Source organism: Dipteris shenzhenensis, chromosome 18, assembly GCF_047967505.1.
Source record: "Dipteris shenzhenensis isolate YYH24624 ecotype China chromosome 18, Dip_SZ_1.0, whole genome shotgun sequence".
NCBI classification, from domain to species: Eukaryota; Viridiplantae; Streptophyta; class Polypodiopsida; order Gleicheniales; family Dipteridaceae; genus Dipteris; species Dipteris shenzhenensis.
In genome coordinates, this window is record NC_141613.1 from 16,952,127 (window position 1) to 16,973,113 (window position 20,987).

The 20,987-nt window shown below is 43.9% G+C and overlaps 1 protein-coding gene across 2 annotated transcripts in view; it reads right to left on the reverse strand.

The window, feature by feature from the left end:
* PRT6 (proteolysis 6) overlaps nt 1–20,987 on the reverse strand; it is a 71,087-nt gene that overhangs the window by 36,230 nt on the left and 13,870 nt on the right. For both annotated transcript variants that reach the window (XM_087389575.1, XM_087389576.1), the window contains exons 7-10: nt 16,815–17,042; nt 15,962–16,686; nt 14,598–14,649; nt 7,698–8,358 (exon numbers count right to left, since the gene is read on the reverse strand). In XM_087389575.1, the coding sequence (XP_087245701.1) occupies nt 7,698–8,358; nt 14,598–14,649; nt 15,962–16,686; nt 16,815–17,042 (1,666 nt within the window). The remainder of the gene's footprint in view (nt 1–7,697; nt 8,359–14,597; nt 14,650–15,961; nt 16,687–16,814; nt 17,043–20,987) is intronic.

The following is a 20,987-nucleotide window of genomic DNA, read 5'->3' on the forward strand; positions in this document are numbered from 1 at the left end:
CCATTGATGGCTCAATTTTCAGACTTGCAGATGTCTTATATGTGCCTGGCATAACCAAAAATCTCCTTTCAGTGTCCACTCTTAACAGAGGGGGATTTCAGGTCATCTTTGAGGATGACAAATGTGCTGTCCGAGACAGGGAAGCTGACTATGCCTTAAGGTTATCTGGTACTCTGCTGCGTGGGCTTTTTCAGCTTGATATTTTTGAGAAAAGAGCAGCCCATGCTCTTGCAGTTTCTACCCCTACAGCTGCCATGCAGAATGCAGAATTATGGCATGCCAGATATGACCACATGCATTACAACAGCTTGATGACACTTCAGAAGTTTTCCATGGTTGATGCATTGCCACCTCTTGAGATACCTCCTCCACATGCCTGTGAAGGGTGCATTTTAGGTAAGATGCATAGATTCCCCTTCACAGTGATGTCTGTGGTCCCATGAGGACTCCATCGTTGGGTGGTCATCTCTACTTCGTTACATTTATTGATGATTACTCCAATTTTACTTGGGTTTATGGGCTGAAACAGAAATCTGAAGTGTTCACGGTGTTTAAACACTTTTCAGCCATGGTTGAAAATGAGACCGGACTCAAGATACAGACATTACGCACAGATAGAGGTGGGGAATACTTGTCTGCAAAATTTGATGCTTTTCTGAAAGGCAAGGGTATTGTGCATCAGCTCACAGTCAGGCTGACCCCTCAACAAAATGGCAAAGCTGAGAGGAAAAATAGAACCCTCATGGAGATGGACAGATGTATGCTGAAAAGCAAACACATGCCTCATAAATTCTGGCTAAAGGGTTTGATGTGTGCCAATTACATTTTGAATCGGGCTCCCACTAAGGCTTTAAAAACAAAAACTCCTTATGAGGTCTGGAATGACAAGAAGCCTTCAGTGGATCACTTCCGAGTCTTTGGATGCCTTGCTTATGCACATGTGCCAATTGAATTTAGGCACAAGTTGTCAGATAAAGACATCAAATGCATATTTGTTGGATACAGTGCAGAAAGCAAGGGGTACCGTCTCTACAATCCTGCTACACGCAAGATCATAGTAAGTAGAGATGTGATATTTTCTGAAAATTCAGCTCACACTCAGGCTGAATTTCAAATGCCTTCGTCTTCAGAGGATGTCTTTGAGGGGTTGCTACCCATTGCCTTGGGTTCCCCTGCTGATTTTTCTGATGCAAATCAGAATTTACAGCAACCTCTAGATGCTTCAGTTCCGCCACAGGATGTCTTGCCCCCTCCACAGGCAGTAGAACAGGTGGTGCAGCAAGAAATTGCAGACATACATGCAGCAAAAACAGTCCCAAACTGGCTGTTACAGACTCTCAGAGAGAGTAAAATTGATGCTCTGTTATCTGGCAGGACTCGCAGTGCAACAAGGCACATGGAAGGTGCTAATTCAGTGGAATCAGCATATGCAGGTACTCTCCTTGATGAGGAGGAGCCTGCCACATTCGAAGAGGCAAAGGATAATGTGCATTGGATGAATGCCATGCACGATGAGTTGCAGTCCATTGCAAAAAATCAGACTTGGGATGTTGTAGACTTGCCACAGGGTAAACATGCCATTGGCACACGATGGGTTTTCAAGGTCAAACGGAAGCCAGATGGCTCCATTGACAGATATAAGGCAAGGCTGGTTGCTAAAGGCTATGCTCAGAAAAAGGGCATAGATTATGAGGAGACATTCGCTCCTACATCCCAGATGACCACCATCCGATCAGTTATTGCAATGGCTGCACATTTTGAGTGGAATGTTCATCAGTTGGACATAAAAACAGCCTTCTTAAATGGGGACTTGCTGGAAGAGGTGTATGTCAAACAACCTCCGGGCTTTGAAATTACAGCAAATGCACTTCAAGTATGCAGGCTCAACAAAGCTTTATACGGGCTGAAACAGGCCCCTCGTGCATGGTATGCCAAGATACGTGCCTTTTTGACCAGCAAGGGGCTGCACAATAGTCCTACTGAGAGCACCCTTTACATCAAGATGCATGGGGGGGAAATTTAAGTCATCCTTCTTTATGTCGATGACTTACTACTCACAGGGTCCAATGAAGAAAAAATTGCAGATTTCAAAGCTGATTTGCAGACCAACTTTGACATGTCAGATTTGGGGCTGCTTCACTTTTATTTGGGGATCCAGTTCTCTCATGAGAGACGTGGCACTGTTATGTCTCAGTCCAAGTATGTTCAGAAACTCTTGGACAGATTTAACATGCATGAGTGTAAGCCCATAGCCACTCCCATGGAGCCGGGGCTTTGCATTTCTTGGCTGAGCAAGAAACAATCTACAGTGGCTACCTCATCATGTGAAGCTGAGTACAGGGCAGCTTTCACAGCAACAGTTGAATGTGTCTGGCTGCGACGTCTATTTGCTGATCTTCATCTGTCTTTGGAGGGTCCTTCTCCAATTCTCACTGATAGTCAGAGTGCCATTGCAGTGGCAAAGAATCCAGTGTTTCATGCTCGCACGAAGCACATTGAGGTTCACTATCACTACGCAGAGAGAAGTTGCATGCAGGAGAGATCAGTATGATCTTTGTGTCCACACATGACAACATTGCAGATATTTTCACCAAAGCACTACCACGTGAAAAGTTTGAGGCATTTCGCAGTGCCCTGAACTTATATCCGTTTGGTGATTGATCAGCCTTGTACATGACATTGGCACTGCAGGGGGGTGTTAGAATTATAGATATAATTCAGCAGTGACCAATGTAATATAATAAGCTAGTTAGGGGCACTTTTCCCTCTTTAAGAGGTTTTTCCCCCTAACCGCAGTTAGTTCACTAACTATGGTTAGTGACTACTAAGGTTTTGTCACTAGGACAAAACCTTATCTTTCTCTCATTGTGTTGTACTCTCACACTCTTCTATTGCAACTAAGCTTTCAGCTTCCAGCTCTCACTCTCTCTTACTCTCTCACTCACCATCTCCTCACACCTGTCTGAGCGGTAATCTGATCCCAAGAATGTCAACTCGAGAACTGAGAAAAATGCTCATAGCCTCAACCACAAAAAGAAAAAGAAAGGAGGCAAGAGTGCACCCCTAGTGGACTGACCTAGAAATCTGAAATCTATCTCCCCTGACCCCTCCTATAAGTACTTGGCCATGGGCTGATCTGTACAAAGATGAAACCCCTCTGATCCATACATCTGAAAACCAAAAATGAAGAAGGGTTCCATCCAAGAAATCCCAATCTACCTTGTCATATGCTTTTTCAAAGTCCAGGAGAAGAATGGCTATCGTTTGTCCACTATGCATGGTCCACTCCGAAGCTTCCCAAAAAGAGAATATATTATCAAAATGCTTCTACAATGAACAAATCCTACCTGCGTATCATGAATAAGATCACGAAGTATGGGATGCAAACGCAAGCTGGTTGCTTTCGCCAGGAGTTTATAGCAAGTGCCCAATAAAGTGATAGGCCTCCACTCTAACACTAAATTTCTACACCCTGCTTTTGGGATTAGATGCATGAGACCCTCTATAAGTGAGTCAGGCATCTCACCGGAGTCCCAAACATCCTGCAGGGCTGAGGTAATGTGATCCACAATCATATCTCAAAAGGTCAAGAAAAACGAGGATGTAAGTCCATCTGGACTTCGGCACTTTCCCTTGTAAAGAGTAAGAAGCGCAGACTTAAACTCTAGGCTGGTGAAAGGTGCATCAAGAGAGAGCCTCACATCAGGTTTCACCAACATAGGAATACACTGCCATATGACCTGCCTGGCATCATCGGTGTCCTCTGCTACAAGGATGTGCTCAAAGAAGGGATGATGCATAGAAATCTGTAGCTATGCACATGACTGCATCGGGATCTGACTAAAAAACTCCATCTGAGTCAACAAGCTGAGAAACACTCTCTCTACTATGTATGGGGCCATGAGCAGAGAGCAAATGCTCATTGACCCTACCTCCCATCTGGATCCAGTAGGACTCTCGTGCATGAAAGACATACTCTGCTCTCTGATCTATCAAAATCTGCTGGTGAGCCCCTCCTGCAGCACGGTGCTCCTGAATCCAAGCATCGTGTGGCCTCTTCTGCTCTTTCCCTCTGCAAGGCTGTCAACTGCTGGCGAACACCAATCTCTTGTCTAAAAATCTCACGTCTCCTGGTAATCGCAACCACATGGTAGAAGTACTAATATTGGAGAGGACATGTACCAAGTGTGATGGAGAATGGAGACTCTGGTTATATGGTGGTTCCCCTATTAGGTTCTTGAAGTGGGATCCAGGGGAGTAGGAATGGATTGATGAGGGGCACCGAGAGAAGAGCATCCCCTTCGTTATGCAGTCAGGAATACCCGGAGATTTCAGCTCGGTGGTAGAGGTTGGAGGCCCTCCACATACCCTCATTGGGATAGTTTTCACATTTCCGCAATTGTGTGGAAAAAACTTTTGGCGTAGACTCTGGAAAACCCTCAAGAATAGAAAGATCACTCTTTTCTTTTCGCTTTCTATTCATGGAAGGATTGCAGTGAACCTGTGGAGATCCAAGTTCGGGGCTGACCCTCGTTGCCACATTGTAGTTGAGTCAGTACACAATTGCCTTTGGGAGAGCAAACAGGCGAGGACAATATGGAAAGATATTGCTAGGATTTTCAGTATCTTTCATACAGCACCTTTCTACATGACTTGGGGTTCAGTAGCATGCTTATCTCTTACTGGCCCTCAGGTCTTCTTCGAGGGACATGATCCAGATCTAGCTCTCATCACCGGCTATGCACCAACCAGGGCGACATGACATACGGAGGATTCTGCTCCGCTCCAGTCTTTTTTCTTTTCATTGTCACACCCAAAATGTATTTGATTATGTATGATCAGACATAGGATTCAGCACGGGTAATGATGCTCGTTTTAGTAGCTCCACCCTTACTGTGATTTGTATCAGGTTTTCTTTCAGTCTCATAGACCCATCGGTCTTCCGAAGACTCTAATAAAATTTATTTCTTTCTTTCTTTCTATTGTACAACGACATGTCTTGTTTCCTCTAGGATGTTCCCTTCACTCCTTTCAGAGCTGCTCATGCCTCAGTAGATGCATCATGGGAGATTTTGGCTAGCATTGTAGCTTGGCATATTTGGAGAGCCAGGTATATAGAGGCAATGGAGGGTACCCAGGTTCACCCTTCCCAGGCTATGGCCAGTATTTCGACCGACAATATATACACTCTAATGGCCATCTGGGCGAGCATGCAGGGATTCTCCAAAGCAGCCACTGCCAGGAGAGTTACTTTTTTCAGAGTTTGGAGAAGATCTCCTTTCTTCTATGAGTCTCCCTCAAGGTTGAGGTGGCATTTTCAGCCTCCACCTTGGGTTTTTTATTAGCTCCTTTAGAGCTGTTTTTTTCCCCTGTTTAGCATGATGTATTCCCGCATTTGAGCTTGCTCTCGCGGTTTTCATTCATACTTAATGAAGTAATTTTCTTGAAATAGAAAATGTGACAGAGAAGGCACTCCACCCTGTTAAGTGAGAAACCTAGATCTGCAAAGCCGCCTCTGTGAGATCCTCCTCTGCATAAAGGGCATCATGAATCCTAATACTAGCAGATCGACCTCTCAAGTGCGGCTCCGAAATCATCAGCACCACCGAAAAATGATCCAAAGTAGAAACCCCAGGGGCATTGCAAACTGCACCTCCTTTATCCAAGGCCCAATTGTCAACATAGAAACGGTCAATCTGTACACGGATAGGCATATGCGGCCTCCTGTTCGACCAAGAAAACAAAAGTGATTGTAACTAAGTGTGAAAGCGATCATCAAACTAAGCATCTCTGCCACTAAAACTAAAGAGGAATGCGTCCCAAGCTGTCCTCTCCAAGGAGTGGAGGCCACACTCTCTGCTTCCTTTTATGTCTCAAGGCAACTCCACCATGTTGAAGTCTCCTCCAATGACCCACGAATCAGCAATGGAGGCCTAGGATAGCAACTCCTTCCAGAACAAGACACGATCCCCTCTATTCTTAGGGGTGTAGAGGTTGAGAAATCCAACCTTACGTTCCCAATCAAAAGAAGAATCCAATGGGCTCTAGAGGGGATAACTCTATGTCCAACAACCAGGGGGAGAAAAGAGTTCAACATTGAAATGCATGTGCCTCCCATGGTGCCCAAAGCAGGTGACCAAAAAGTGTGCTCTGAAAGCAATTTACCTGACTTTGTGCAATCTCTGTCATCCAGCTTATGCTACTGGCTGAATAAGACATCAATGGAGCACCTGGATGAAGCTGATTCCTGATCAGCTGTCTACTGCAGCGATGAGGAACGCCACCAAGTCCATGTATGTTTCAACTAACAATCCTCATCGACGGGTGTAGCATGGAACAGCTTACCTAACTTAGTGGCGGAAACAGACCCCTCAATGGAAGAGGACCTCCTGCTCAATGAGCAAGCGAGGGAGCCAAGTGGAGGAAAATCCACAGGGGAAAGGACTCACCCACCTGGGGAAGTAGAAGGCACAAAATCCTTCTCCAGTAAGTCCGTGAGATCTGCCAGGGCTGCGAAAGAGTTCCAATGAACCAAACTTGTCACAGGGTGTGAAGAATCCCTTCAGAGGGAAGCGGATCAGTAGTGTAAATAGCCCCTTTCCCTCTGTCCAAGAGGAGAGCTAAAGGGAAGAGTGCTCTGAAATGCCAAGATCCCGGAAAGCTGCGGGGGCCTCTATAGCCGAAGAGATATCATCAAGAGCCTGGCCAAGAAGAAGGACTGAAGCTGACGCTGAGTCAATGGGAGAAGCTACAACCAAGGTTGCATCTGGAGCACTAGCGCCCTGAACCGAGTGATGTGCAACATAACCAGAACGGGAATATCAAAGGTTCCAAAGGAGATGGCATCCTACATGGCGACCTCCTTATCTAAAGGGTGTGAGGGCCGCACACAAACTGGAACCCATCGCTCGCAACCTCCGGTGAATCAAAAACAACCTAGAAAAAATCTCAGCCTAATAAGCGAACATCTTTGAGTCAAGGGTGAGGTCTGAAGGTAGCGCCACCAGCATCTAGTCTCTGGCTTGTGAACTGGAAGAGTGAGACCCGTATGCGTGCAACCAACATGGTAGTCTTCTGAAAATGTAATTGCTTTCGCGGCCGGTGGAAGTGGAGTAGGATTGGCTGAATGGAAATCCATCACCAACAAGGTGAATAGGCCGACTCGAACAAAAAATATGTTCCATCCGACCCCAAAGTGCTGTGGGAAGAAGAGGCTAGGCGAAGAAGGCCAGGAGGAAGGGAAAGGAGGACAGAGTAGGGGCTGAGAGACGGGGGGGCAGCAAGGGTCGGGGAGGAGCAGCAGCTCGAAAGGCTCATCTGCGATTTATCTTATGTCTTTTGATAGGAAGGAAATCCTGGGCATGTGCTGTTGGTTTATCTTTCATGCGAGGGTTGAATTAGAGGAGCACTACATTTGAAGGTGCCCAGCATTTTATAAGATCCAAGGGAAGTTCACTGCCCCTTATTGATGCTGAAAGACAAGCTCGACGGAGGAGTACAACCCCCACAATATCACCTATGAGTGTAAACAAAACTGGCAACAGCACATTTGCTTTCTTTTCAACCAGAACACTCTCAGACATTTTTCCAGACAAGGAAATGACTAGCACTAAGTTCATCAAGGTACATTTTACAATCAAGACAAGATTTTAAAACACTGCACACGCAGACTTCTTTTCCAGTACTCGGAACATCACCTGGCATGGATGGCTCAGAGAGTGAATCCTTGGACACACCATAACAGATGGAACCCACCAACAACTGCATACCCCTTACCCTTAACAATACAGACTGACGATTTTGACTCTGTATCGCTTTCGCAGTTCGAAGCAGTAATGGTAGAACAGATTCCTTTGACCCTGCTGCTTTCCAAAGGACATCCAAATGACTCTCTGCACTGGAAGAAAATTGACCTTTCCTTGTTCGGACAGCCAGCTCAACAGAAATAACTGTATAGCGGAGAACATCCCATAAAAGTAAGCCCTGGCTCACACGACAATTACTTGACTTGTTACTGCTTTCTCTCTGGGGAAAGTATAACCCACAGAGCCTTGAAAAAAGGCAGTCAAATACTGCTTTCAAAGCCTTTGGCAGTGGCTTTGAGACAGCTTTCTTAAAACCCAACTTCCAGACCAGCTCCTCCGCATTACAAAGCAAAGCAATTGCTTGGGGCACCTGCAAGATATTTGAAACTCGGAGTTCATGAGACGCAGCTGAAACAGATAACTCAGGGTATGCTGGCGTCCCAGTCGCACCTGCAGCAGCTTGCCCCTTCTCAACACTGGATACAAAACTTCTCCCAAAAATCGGAAGAACAGAATTTGCCAATCGCCGGCACACGGGGCACAGAAATTCACCCTAGCCACCCAAAAAAAAAGCAAGGAAGCTATGTCAGACAGGGTTTAAGAATCAATATCAACTGCCAGACCAGAATGTGCACCTAAATATGCTGTAGTTGTTTTTTTTACCCTTTTACAAAAACTGAGAAGGAAAGAAGAAGGGGTAGTAAATAGAAAACAAGAAAAAGCAGAAAGTGGGTGGATTGGGTTGAGTGGTGTGGTTTGAGAGGTGGGAGGTTTGTGTTGTTACTCTTCAAAGAATCAACCTTCCAGAAACAGAAAACCGAAAAGAAAACGAACAAGTATTGTTGATGTTGACGAATTCAGACAACAAGAATGTATAGATTCCAAACAAGCTTCTCTTCCCAGGCATGCATTCTCCGTATTGTCTCCTATCAGTGTGGATCATATGCAGAACGACCTAAGTTTGTGCAATAGAGATTGCTCTAGAGCTTCTGTCATATTTCATTGGCATTTAACAAAGGTTTCTTTCAAATCTGTTACTATCTATCTCAGGCACATGGGTCAGGCATTGTTTCTTTTCAAGCGTTGGTGTGTGCACGTGCATGTGCGTTTCTTGTGTGTGTCTGTGTGTACGCACGCGCATGCGCCCTGCCAGTCATGACTTCTTGTTATTTCTTAAACAGCGCCTCCAAGCCCTGTTTCCTACTGCTTGCTTTGGCAAGCTTTTTTGGCTCTTCGGCACCCACAGAGGCCTAAGTTTGATCTTTTTTTCACAAGGGTTCGAATTGGCACTCTGGACACTATGAAAATAAAGGAACCAAAAAAAATTCGTTTCACCAAAAAAAAAAATGTGCGCGCGTGTGTGTGTGTGAGAGAGAGTGAGAGAGAGAGATCCTCATATGTCAAACTAGATGCAAGCACGCACTCACATAACAGCATACCTGGTCTGGATCGCATTACTTAACCGAAATCAAGGATCCATGGAATGTCAGCCAGCTTGCTGAAAGTATAGAAAGCTCTGAGGAAGGTGGCAGATCACAACTCAGTTGTGGCATACATCTTCAGCTCAAAGAATCTTTGCCGAACACGTGCCAAGTCAACTCAATTTCTTCGGTATCGTATGCAAGCATATATATGGCCTTGGAGGTAGCTAAGTCAATTTGTAAGATTAATGATTTCTTGTTGGGTAGCCAGTGGCTATGATAGTCATGAGCCTACGTATGCTCACTGCTCAGCAGTCGATTGGTCATTCCAGTCTAGTATTGGCAATATATATAGTCTCAATGTCCACAGACAGACTTGGTCAGCTTCTCTACAGTAGTGGGTGATATTCTCAGTCGGCATCACTATGTCTGCATGCCATTATATGATATTATTTCCGACTTTGGTTAGTTTTAAGTCTAATGTTAATTTGCCAATTAGGGTGATGTTATAGATGAATGGTCGTTGAACCATGCTGGCACCGTTTCAAGGCTTTTAAGCATGTATCCATTGTGTTGGATATGCATGACTATTCTAGTCATTTTAGTTACAATAGTACGTAACTACCTCACCATATGGACCAATCCAAGTGATTGAATCATGCTAATCTTGTCTTATTTCAACCAGCTCTCCAATTTTAGGTCGAAAGTAGCATGAATCTTTGCATTCAATGGTCTCTTCGATGTATGTGAGTATGTATCCCTTTTATAAGGGCCAATGTACTAATCGCTTTAAAAATATTCATTATAGTCTCCCCATGAGCATGATGATTTACACATGTCATTCTACAGAAATGTTTCATCACGGTCATATTATGTCATCCATGGAACAAGTACAGTTCCTAACATAAATCTCAAACAAGTTTCTAGCACACTCACGGAACACATTGTATTAGCGTCTTTGACACATTTCTAGGATCATATCCATACAAAGATCAACTTGGCATCAAGCTTATTTATGCTTTCATGAAACATTATATGCACTTGTTATTGAGCATGAACCTCATTTTCACAATAAAACACACACGTGTGTGTGTGTGTGTGTGTGAGAGAGAGAGAGAGAGAGAAAGAAAGAAAGATGTATTAACGTCCGTGAGAGGCCTCGCAGGCCTATGGGACAAAAGTGCGGAAACAAAGTAAACTCATACAAGCCACACTAGGCTGGAGCGAAGGGCTTGCTAAGGCCCTTGCTAAGTACTAGAAAACACACAAACTAAAATACTAATGTAGTACATCATATCAAGTCAGGCCAGAAAAGCCAAATAGTGTGTAACATGAGTGGGGCATGTCAGGCGCTCAAGACTAATGCTCCAAGAACATGATCTAGCTCCATGTATCCAAGCTCCGTGATAGCTCTCTGGTGTGACACAAAGAGCTCACGTATCTACATCTGTTGAGCTGTCTAGCGCCGAGGTGGGGGGCGTGTTCTCCTCAATCTCTAGATCCGATGGGCTATGTCAAGTGTAATGCCACGTCTCTGTCGGTCGCCTCTGAGAAGAGCTGAGATAGGTCGAACCTCAATCGTGTGTGCTCTGGTCTCTTGTCGCATGTGAGATCCCCGTGACCCTCGTCCAGTAGTGGTGTCGTGTCGACTCCCTCTACTGTCACATCTATCTCTCATGTTAGCTAGCTCCTCCTCTACTCCCAAGTGCCTTGGAGCTTACTCAAATGCATAGAAGTCGGTGACCTGCCTTAGTGCTCGGTCCACCTCAGTGTCCTGTGACGTGGTCGCATCTTGCTGCTTTCTGATCCGTCGCAGTAGTGTCACTCTGTGTCTCCGCGTCTCCATCAAGTAGAGCCCAATACAGACCTGTTCCTAGAAGTAGCGTCCTCGGATCTCGTAGTAGGCGGAACATATACAAAGAAAGTGCTCCTCGGTCTTGACCTGACCCATCGTGCATATCATACAAGTCCACTGCTCTCTCGGTATGCCTACAACTCTTCCTGCCTCAATCCTCAGCTGATAGGAGGAGGCTCGCATCTGTCCAATGGCAATCCTCAGTGCATGTGAGACTCCTCTGTCCTCAAGATACTAGGGTCTGATGATGAGGCCATCCTCCGATACTCTCAAGAAATGGTCTCCGATAGTAGAGCTGGGTCTTGGTGGGGAAATCCTGGTCCCCCCCCCCAAGTCCGAAGTATGTGAAGCTGGAGGAGGTCTAACCGTATGATGCGGTTAATCTCATCTCGCGGAATCAGCTCGGGGGTGCATCCATGCTATACTGAAAAGGAGGGAGCATGTCCATCTAAATGCCATGACTCGTGAACCAAGCAGAGAAGCGTGCATACCATGCTGTATCAAACCCACTCTTTGCCAGTCGGATAGAGGATTCCAATGCCAGTCTCGGTAGCCTCTCACGAGGTAGATCCTAGACTCTATAGAGGAAGGTCACTGTCCGAAAGGTGGCATCAATCTGAAGAGGGGTCATAGAAAACTCTACCTGTACTATCTCATGGGGGACTGAGAGCTTACTACGAATCATCCTGGATCCCATGATTATCTGTAGCCACTCAAATATCTTCCACCCTGCTGCTGAAATATCACCCCCCCGAAACGGTACTGCATATATGGCAGTTGGTCTCACTAGGGTGTCGAAAAGCCAGCACTTGTCGGTGGGTCCTGGAAGTGCGCCTGGAAACATTGTCGCTCTAGCCGGGCCAAAGCACCATATCCTCGTGTGAGGCGTGCTCGGGCTGCATGGATCATTGTGAAAGCTGGCCCATTGAAAACTACCCAAGTATGTGTATGACTGCACAATCTCTAGTGGCTGACCTCGATAAGTGAAGCTATGTCGATGGAGCACTCGGTATGAGGTGTTGAAGATCATAACCTTGGTCTTCCCAAGGTTAACTGTCAGATCTCTCTCTGTGCAGAACTCCTCGAGGGTCTCCAGATGTCTCTGTAAACCCTCTGCTGAGGACGACAAGAGAACTATGTCATCCGCATATAGTAGTATCGGTACCAACAAATCAGCCAGCGGTGACCCCTCGCCTCCTAGGCGGTCTATGAAGGATGTGATCTCATCAATGTAGAGGCCGAAGAGAGTCGGTGAGAGAGGGCATCCATGTTTCACCCTAATCATGCTCTCCACCCAGCCTTATAGGCCTCTTGGGGTGTGAACTCGTCCCCTAATGGACTCATATAGGCTCATCACCCCCTAAATCAGAATCTCTGGGATCTGCATCTCCTAGAGTCTCCTGATCATACGGGATTGTGGGACAATATCGAAAGCCTTCCGAAAGTCTACAAAGTAGGCATAGACTTTCTGACGCCTCCACCTCGCCTCCTCAATGACAGCCCTCAATGTGAAGATGTGGTCCAGGGTGGCATGCTGTCTCCGAAATCTTGCCTGTCCTAGGGCACACTGCCCATGTGCCTCTGTGTGACTGATGATCTCTCTCTCTAGTACAGATCCATAGATATTGGCCAGAGTGTGGCCAATCATGAGAGTGCGATAATTCCCACTGTCCATGGGGTCACCTGCCTTGTGTATTGGGACAATGGTGGTAGTGCTCCTGGAGTGTGGAAAGCCGTGGCATATGGTGTGGTTGAACATTTGTGCTAGGATCGGGACCAAAATCTCGTGCCCGTGTGCGAAATGCTCCATCCATAGCCCCTCAAGATCTTGTGCTCTTCGGTTATGTGGCCGATGGAGTGCCGCCCGCACATTCTGTGCAGTGAACAAGTGACAAGTGGCGGCTCTAGGCATAGCGGACATATCAAGTAGTGCCTGCATTGGAACATCATAGAGAGAGCATGCGTATGTGTGCCAAACACCCGCGTCTGTGATGGGGATAGGCGGCTTTCTCTCCGAGAGGAGCCCCCATCCAATTGTAGGATCCCCTCCTCTAAACAAACTAATCACCTCGTCCATCCTATGGGTGAGGAAAGCTCGTCGCTTGCGGTATGTCAGCCGTCGTGAGATCCTATGTGCCTCAGGTGGTGTTAAGTGGCTAAGGGCTTGCTCACGTGTGGAGAAATTGAAGGATAGGTATGAGTGGTCAGCACCTAGCGGGGGAGGGAGCACAACGAAGTCATGTACCCGTGAGGTGAAGGATAGGGGACTGAGTATGTAATCCACTGTACTAGTACCTCCGCCATGCGGGAAACAAGTGAACCCACCAAATAATGGCCATCTCTGTAGGCCATTATATATGATTAGGTCATGGATAGCCCCCAGGTCAAGTAGATGCTACCGCAGGCCGCAGGCCTCTAGGCTTGGCCATACAGCAGCTGAGCTGCTGCCCTAGGCCACGAGCAGCTGCGCCAGCTGTCCCAGCAGTGGCAAGCAGATGCACCTGCTGCTCAGCTGCCCTCAAGCCTGCTGCTAGACTTAGGCTAGTACTGGGTATCCCTGCAGTCCATTGGCCCTACTCGAGGCTCCATCCGCTGAGTGTCTCACTGTCCCAAGCTCTGCAGTGTCTAGTTCTGGTACTATGAGAGAGTCTGATGTAAAGCTCATTGAGTTCTCCAGACTAGGAGACGGCCTCCTTCTTGCTGACGTCAACACCTTATGCACACGCAGTCACTACGAAGGGACACAGCCCATATGAGACGATACATGAGAAGGCCAAGTATCTCCTGCATTCATCTGCATTTTTCTTATGTTTGGCTTGGGCATCCTGCATATTCTTTTTAGCCAATTGCACAAGGGCCTCCATCCATGCTTGCTGATTTTTCACAACACTGTCGATAATCGAAAGGCATTCCCACTTTACACCCATACATGTCCTCAAATGGGCTCACGCCAATAGAGAGATGCTTGGTATTGTTGTAGCAGAAATCAGCAAGTGCCACCCATCTATCTCAAGACTTCTTAGTATGATGATAAAAGTGACTCAAGTATTCCTCCACTCATTTATCAAATCTGAAAATATGGGAGCTGTGTTACAATTCTGCATATACTCTTCCTGAATGTCATGAATCCACTTTTGATATATGTTGCAATATGGGAGCTACGTTATAATTCTGCATATACTCTTCCTGAATGCCATGAATCCACTTTTGATATATGGTAGAGATAGCAGACAAATTGCAAGCCACATCATGGACAAGCAGTAGTAGTGTATATACCACCAATATAATGATATCTACTGGCGATATTATGGAATGTACTGGTGAGAGAGAGAGATCCTCCTATGTCAAACTAGATGCAAGCAGACAAATTGCAAGCCACATCATGGACAAGCAGTAGTAGTGTATATACCACCAATATAATGATATCTACTGGCGATATTATGGAATGTACTGGTGAGAGAGAGAGATCCTCCTATGTCAAACTAGATGCAAGCACGCACTCACATAACAGCATACCTGGTCTGGATCAACGATTTGTAGTCCTTCAAAAAGCGTTCTGCTGTGATATCTGCAAAATTCACAATGGTTCGAAAGATCAATGCTTTTGCCTATTAATCTGCAAGAGTTTGCAATTTTTTTTTTTTTAAGCTTTCAACTAGAAGCCTCAAAACTGCATATTAAAACAACTCACTACCCTCCATCCCCCTCCCTTCACACAAAAACCAAAGTTATTCCACTTCACTTTGCCAGCAGCATAAAGAACAACAGTCTTGATGAAAACATACAAACCAAGAAGTTCAGATGAAAACATACAAGCCAAGTATCCCTCTCAAACAGGTGTAGCATAGTAAGATCATCCAATGCAAAAGATGAATTGAGGCTATGAATTGAAGCTTCCCCGCTATCGATGGCTAGTAAGAGCTACAATATAGCAATTCTTGTCATGGCAATAGGCAAGGTATTTCTACCATCAGTAGATCATAGCGGATGAAAACATACAAACCAAGGATCCCTCTCAACAGGCATAGCATAATAAGATCATCCATTGCAAAAGATGATTTAAGGCTATATATTGAAGCTCCCACACTACTGATGGCTAGTAAGGGATACAATATAGCAATTCGTGTCATGGCAATAGGCAAGATATTTCTACAACCAATAAATCATAGCATTTGTGTGAGCAATCTTTAGACATGCTTTGACCTTTATGGACCCTGGAGTTAGAACTTCATATACTAGCAAAGTTGTGACCTGGCTCCATTTGTCACCAATTTTGAGTGAATCTTTTACAAGAAGATCAGATGTGTGTACTTCTCTGGTTAATTGAAACAGCCAGCAAAGTTTGTATTCGTGCATTACTAATTGGAACCAGAACCTTTCCACCAAAAGGTCTCATTGATACACCCTAAAGGTAGGCGCTAAGGGTACCTCATTGTCAACAAAAAAGAGCCATATCTTAAGGGGTAGGCCCCTCCCATCACTAAGTACACATTTTTTCTAGTATAAGTGTATTTCGGCATCTTCTCTCAACTCGCAGTTTCATTTCATCATCTGCACTGCATGATACAAGACTACAGAAATTGTTCCTGCTCAAGGCTCATGGAACCAACAGACAAGGTCTGTGCACTTTTGTTAAACAGAAAGGCAAAGTAGGCAGAGCTTATAAGCCTTTCTGATTTTGTCTTGTGACCATCTATCTTGTCAACAGCAACTGAGAGCTATAAGCTTTTCTTCGCATAAGATAATTCGATGAACAACCCACACCAACCGAATTTCCATGCTTTGACTTCAAACAGCCCAACTGGAAACAAACAAAAACAGAGAAACAGAAATAAGATAAAAGAGATCAGAACTACAGAAACTTCTTTGATGTGTATTACCTCTGCAATAAAGATGAAAGATAACGATCAAGACATTCCTGATGTACTGCATGACCACAAGAAGACATATGCACCCCGATACTATCATCTGATCCAACAATATCAAGCAGCAATCCTTCCACAGTGCTTGTAGGAGATGATGTCAATGATCGTTGTCTTTGCGGCCCCAGCAAAGCAGTGGAGCTTTCATTCTCTGTGTGTTCTTGTTGTTCTTTGTGATTTCTAGAAAGTATACTGACATATTCAAGAAGAACAGTCACGATGTAGCTCTCTCTAGTTTTATCATTTTCCTCCTTGTCAATAGTTTTTGCCTGTTTGTCCAAGTCACTAAGAAGAATGTTTGCAGAATCACTGCTACTGTCATTGGTTTCTTCTTCAGCCAAATCATCACTTCCCATTTCTGAGCTTGAAGATTCTGACATCCTTACATCCGTGATCCCAATGCTAGATTGTCTATCAAAGAGATTGACAGAACCATCATCCCTAAGAAGCTCTAACAAGGCTTCTACTTCTATAGGTCCTTCTCGGTCCATTTCCCCACTCAAGACCATTTGTATCAAATTCAATAACTCATTGCGCATTTGTGATTCATGGACTACACTGTCACCCGATACAGTGCCAGAATCCACTCCTCTGTCAAGAGACAAGATTTCAGCACTGCCCCGTCCATCCCCTCTCTCCCACGATGGTATCCCTTTTTGGGCAATGGCAAGAAGCCTTGATCTCTGCAAAACAAATAGCAGCAAGCCTATAATAACCATGAAAAAATGGCACCTTCCTTCCGAAATTGAGCGACCACCAAAAAATTTTGCGAACATGAGCAGCCAAGTGCAGGGTGAACTAAAACAAATACCTGAACAAATGTCAAGAATGATGTGGGACTATCAGAACAAGAATCCCGGCAGAGAGCGCACACCACCGTCATGGAGTCCTGATGGCTATGCCCATATTTCAAGATAGACTCTTTGCTTTTTTTCCTATCTTGATCCTTGCTTTCTGACCTGCCTTTGTCCACATCACTGCCTGCATGTGAAGGCTGCAAACTGGCTGCAAACTTTTCTTGTGCAGCTTTCATTTTGGCCTGTAAAATCCAAAAATTGATCCTTAAATAGTATTCAAATTTTAAAAACCAATAAAAGTCTGGTGTGAGCATAGAAAACCAAAAACTGGTATCTTTCATTAAGCCAAATTTGTTCGTGTATCTTTAAGGATCATGCAAGATGTATTTTACATGTCCCAGAAAACTACTCATCTACTATCTTTCATTTTCATAGTAACCTTTAACACTAGTTTGGTAGCATAACATGACATAAAAGTGTCCTTTTGAGGTTTTGGCAAAAAAATCACAACTTGATGTACATGTGTTTTTTGGTGATTTCCTCTTTTGAGCTTAGGGTAGATTCATAGGACTATTCTCTAAAAATATGAGGAGCACAAAAAACTATTACATGTGATTACAAAATTCTCACAAATGTATGGTAACACAACGTTTCACCCAGACAGTACTCATATTTGAAACTTTATCTAGCATGCTTGATAATAAAAATGATTTCAAAAAGAGAGAATTTTTTAGAGTGTTTATCAATATATATAAGACCTAAGAGTGACAAAACTTTATTAAAAAATCATTTTGACAAGGCTGATTAGCAATTAACAAGAGTGGTTAGCCTAGCCGGTTGCATCGAACGTTGCATTTCATAAAAAAGCATCTTTATATACTACACATAATGGCCACAAAGTGTCATATCTTGATGATGACAATATTATATCATAAGGGAACGTCACCACATTACAACGAAGGATAAAACTTAAAGCAATTAAGTGCTCCTAATCTCAACTACCAAAACAGGTTCCGCATTCAACCTCACTTTTGTAGTTTTGAATTATCCCGCATATAAGTGTTATGCATATAACTTTTTTTAATTGGTATCACACATTCATCATTAGAGGCACTCTATAAGTGTAATTTATGATATCCTTCAACTCTTGCATCTTGAATTTAGCATGAATTACAACATAATGAACAATCTAAATACGGTTTGAATTTGGTTGTATGGGCAATAAGGAGTTCTGTGGCAACATTGATATCACTATGACCCCATAGAACTCCTTATTGCCCAAACCATGACCACTCTACGGACTAGAATGGTCTCCCCTCCACTTTCCAAAGAGATCTGAAAAAGCATGTCAAACCGGACATACCAATGTGCAATATCAAAAAATATCTTTGCTTGGAAATTCAGACCTAATTCTCCACTGCCTCCAGTGAAACATCCTTCCTTACCAACAATTAAAATTGGCACTCCATGCTGGTCACCTGTCAAATAGTCCCCTCCAACCAAAGAAAAGGGAGAGCTCCATAATCTCTGCACAGCAATTATGTGATCCCTTATGAAATCCAAGTTGCTGCGCAAAATATCTTGATTGATAATAAGCACCAATATATCGATTGAGAGATACCATGCCACTCTCTCAATCAAGCGAGCTGATGTAGAGGTCTAAAATCCCGTATCCAATTGGATCTCTATAATATCTATAATCCTCTCATATAAAGAGGACTAATCAGTGTTGCAGTTCATCCCAGCTTTGATGTTAAGATCCTGAAGAAGTGCTTATAAATTAGTCAATAGTACCTCTCAACCACTAAGAAGTGCATGCACACCATTTTACAGTACCTAAGGACCTATAAGAAGTAATTCTATAAGGAGTTTAGAATTATTTGAAGTGCTTATACCTACTCCTCGAGTTATTTACCTTGGCCTCAAAGTCCTTTTAAAAGACCTGAAGCACTTTTAGGTGACCTTCAAAAATATAAATTGGCACAAAAGTACTTTTAAGTATTTTCAAGTGTTTCCCATGAGCCTTGAAGTATTTTCAAGTGACATTGAAGCTATTCCAACTGGTACTAAAGTATATGGAAGTACTTCAGTACCACTTTAAAAACTATTGGAAGTTATTTTGTGCCATTGAAAGGTGCTTCAAAGCTATTAAAAATACCACCTAAAAGTGGTTCAAAGCTTTTAAAGGAACCACGAGAAAGTGCTTCAAAGCTATTAAAAGTACCACCTGAAACTGCTTTTGAACATCTGAAAGTGCTCTAGGACTGTTGTTATTTTCAGGTGACATTAAAGTTCTTCCAAGTGGTACTAAAGTACATGGAAGTACTTTAATATAACTTTAAAATCATTAGAAGTTATTTTGTGCCATTGAAAATCCACCTATAAGTGTTGTAGAGCTATTAATAGTACCACTTGAAAGTGGTTCAATGTTCAAAAATTGATCTTCTCCCATTGCATGACCAAACATACTCTACAAGTTCCTTTAACCTAAAAACATGCAATGAGAAAAGTGGAGGGAACACACTTTTTGTATGTGTCGAGAGAGAGAGAGAGAGAGAGAGAGAATGACGTACCACAATTGGTTGCTAGCCACAACAAACAGAGATGAAGAACCTAGAGCAGAGATGTGAAAGAATGAGGATAACACATTCTCTAAAGTTTGGGAAACTCTAGTTCTCATGTACTCCTCTTGCCTTCGAAATCCTCCAACTCCTCTTTGTCTTTAGAATCCTCCTTAGAGAGGGCAGTAAAAATGGAGAGGTTGACAATAAAAGATGGCAAAAAAGGAGAATCCTTAAAGATAACAATGTAACGCTTGATAGAAGGAAGAATGACAACCTAAGTGAGGAGCTATTAAATACAAGAAAGTGCAAGAACAATAGAAGGCATCATCGAACGTGACAAAAATGGAGAAGAAGATGGAAAAAACTTTGTTTCGGCTCCACAATGTGCAATACTAGCGCGTGCACACACACACACACACACACACACACAGACCCATGACACAACATGGATGAAAGAAACCAAAATAATGGTTCACCATAAATCCATATTCTTTACTCATTCTTTCCATTGACAAAGCACTACGCATTCTTTCTTACTTGCGCGTTCTTACCTTTAGCCACACTAGTTGTTAGCACTTGACAAAGTAATGACACTACTTTGTGAGCCACCTATCCATGCTTTCACCCGCCACAACTCCATCCATGCCCACCCCATGGCCGTTTGACTGTTTGACTTAAAATTTGAAGAGGACCAAGATATTCAACACCTACCCTTGCACCTAATAGTCCTCAATTTCCATAGTTGGTGCAGGTGCCTCCAAGAGTCCTTGTGGTTTTTCCTGCCAATCTAGAAATACTAGAAAGATCTAATCCAAGCAACCTTCCTACATGGGCGTGCACACCACATTTCGCCGTCGAAGGCCTCAGATGATTGCGCGAACATGGTTGGGAGGAAGCCCAATGAGCATATAATTATCTTGTGGCCCACGAAGTTGTACAATACCCTCCAGTCAGTATCATCCACTTTTACAAAAAAATTCTAGACACCACGCAGTGCATGCTTGATGAAGGCTTTAGCCATTTTGAAACTAAGCATGTCTCTTACCCTTGCAGACTCTCAGAAGAGGAAACTCATCTTGCCATTGCCGTCTTTAACTCCACTTCCCACCCCAATACTTCTCAACTAGTTGGATTTTGAAAAATGCATCAAAAATAAGAGAAGAGATAGTCGGACTATCATCGGACTACAGTTGGACTGTGGGACTATTTGTCCACATGATGCCAACCATCTGATCCCCACATGCTGAATTAAATATCACAACAAATGCCGTAATACTTTCAGAACTTCCCTTTACTGAAATTGGATTGAAAATCCAACTTTCAGACTGTTTCCAACCTTTGGAATGCATCCGACTTCTATCAGACTGCCCAAAATTATCGGACTGCTTCTTGATTACTTGCTCAATTTCTGAATTCTGTTTTTCAACATTTTCACCGCTCACAGGCGAGCCACCAGGGTGCTGGGTCATGGTGCTGGGCTTTGGCTTCTCAGCCTGAGCCTCAGATCTCAGCATGCTACAGCTCTCAGATAGTTGCTAGTCTTCGGGTTATACCCGATTTTGCTTGAGCCATTGAGCTCTATAGAGCTATTAGTTTTTTAGTTTTTCAGTTTAACAGCCTTAG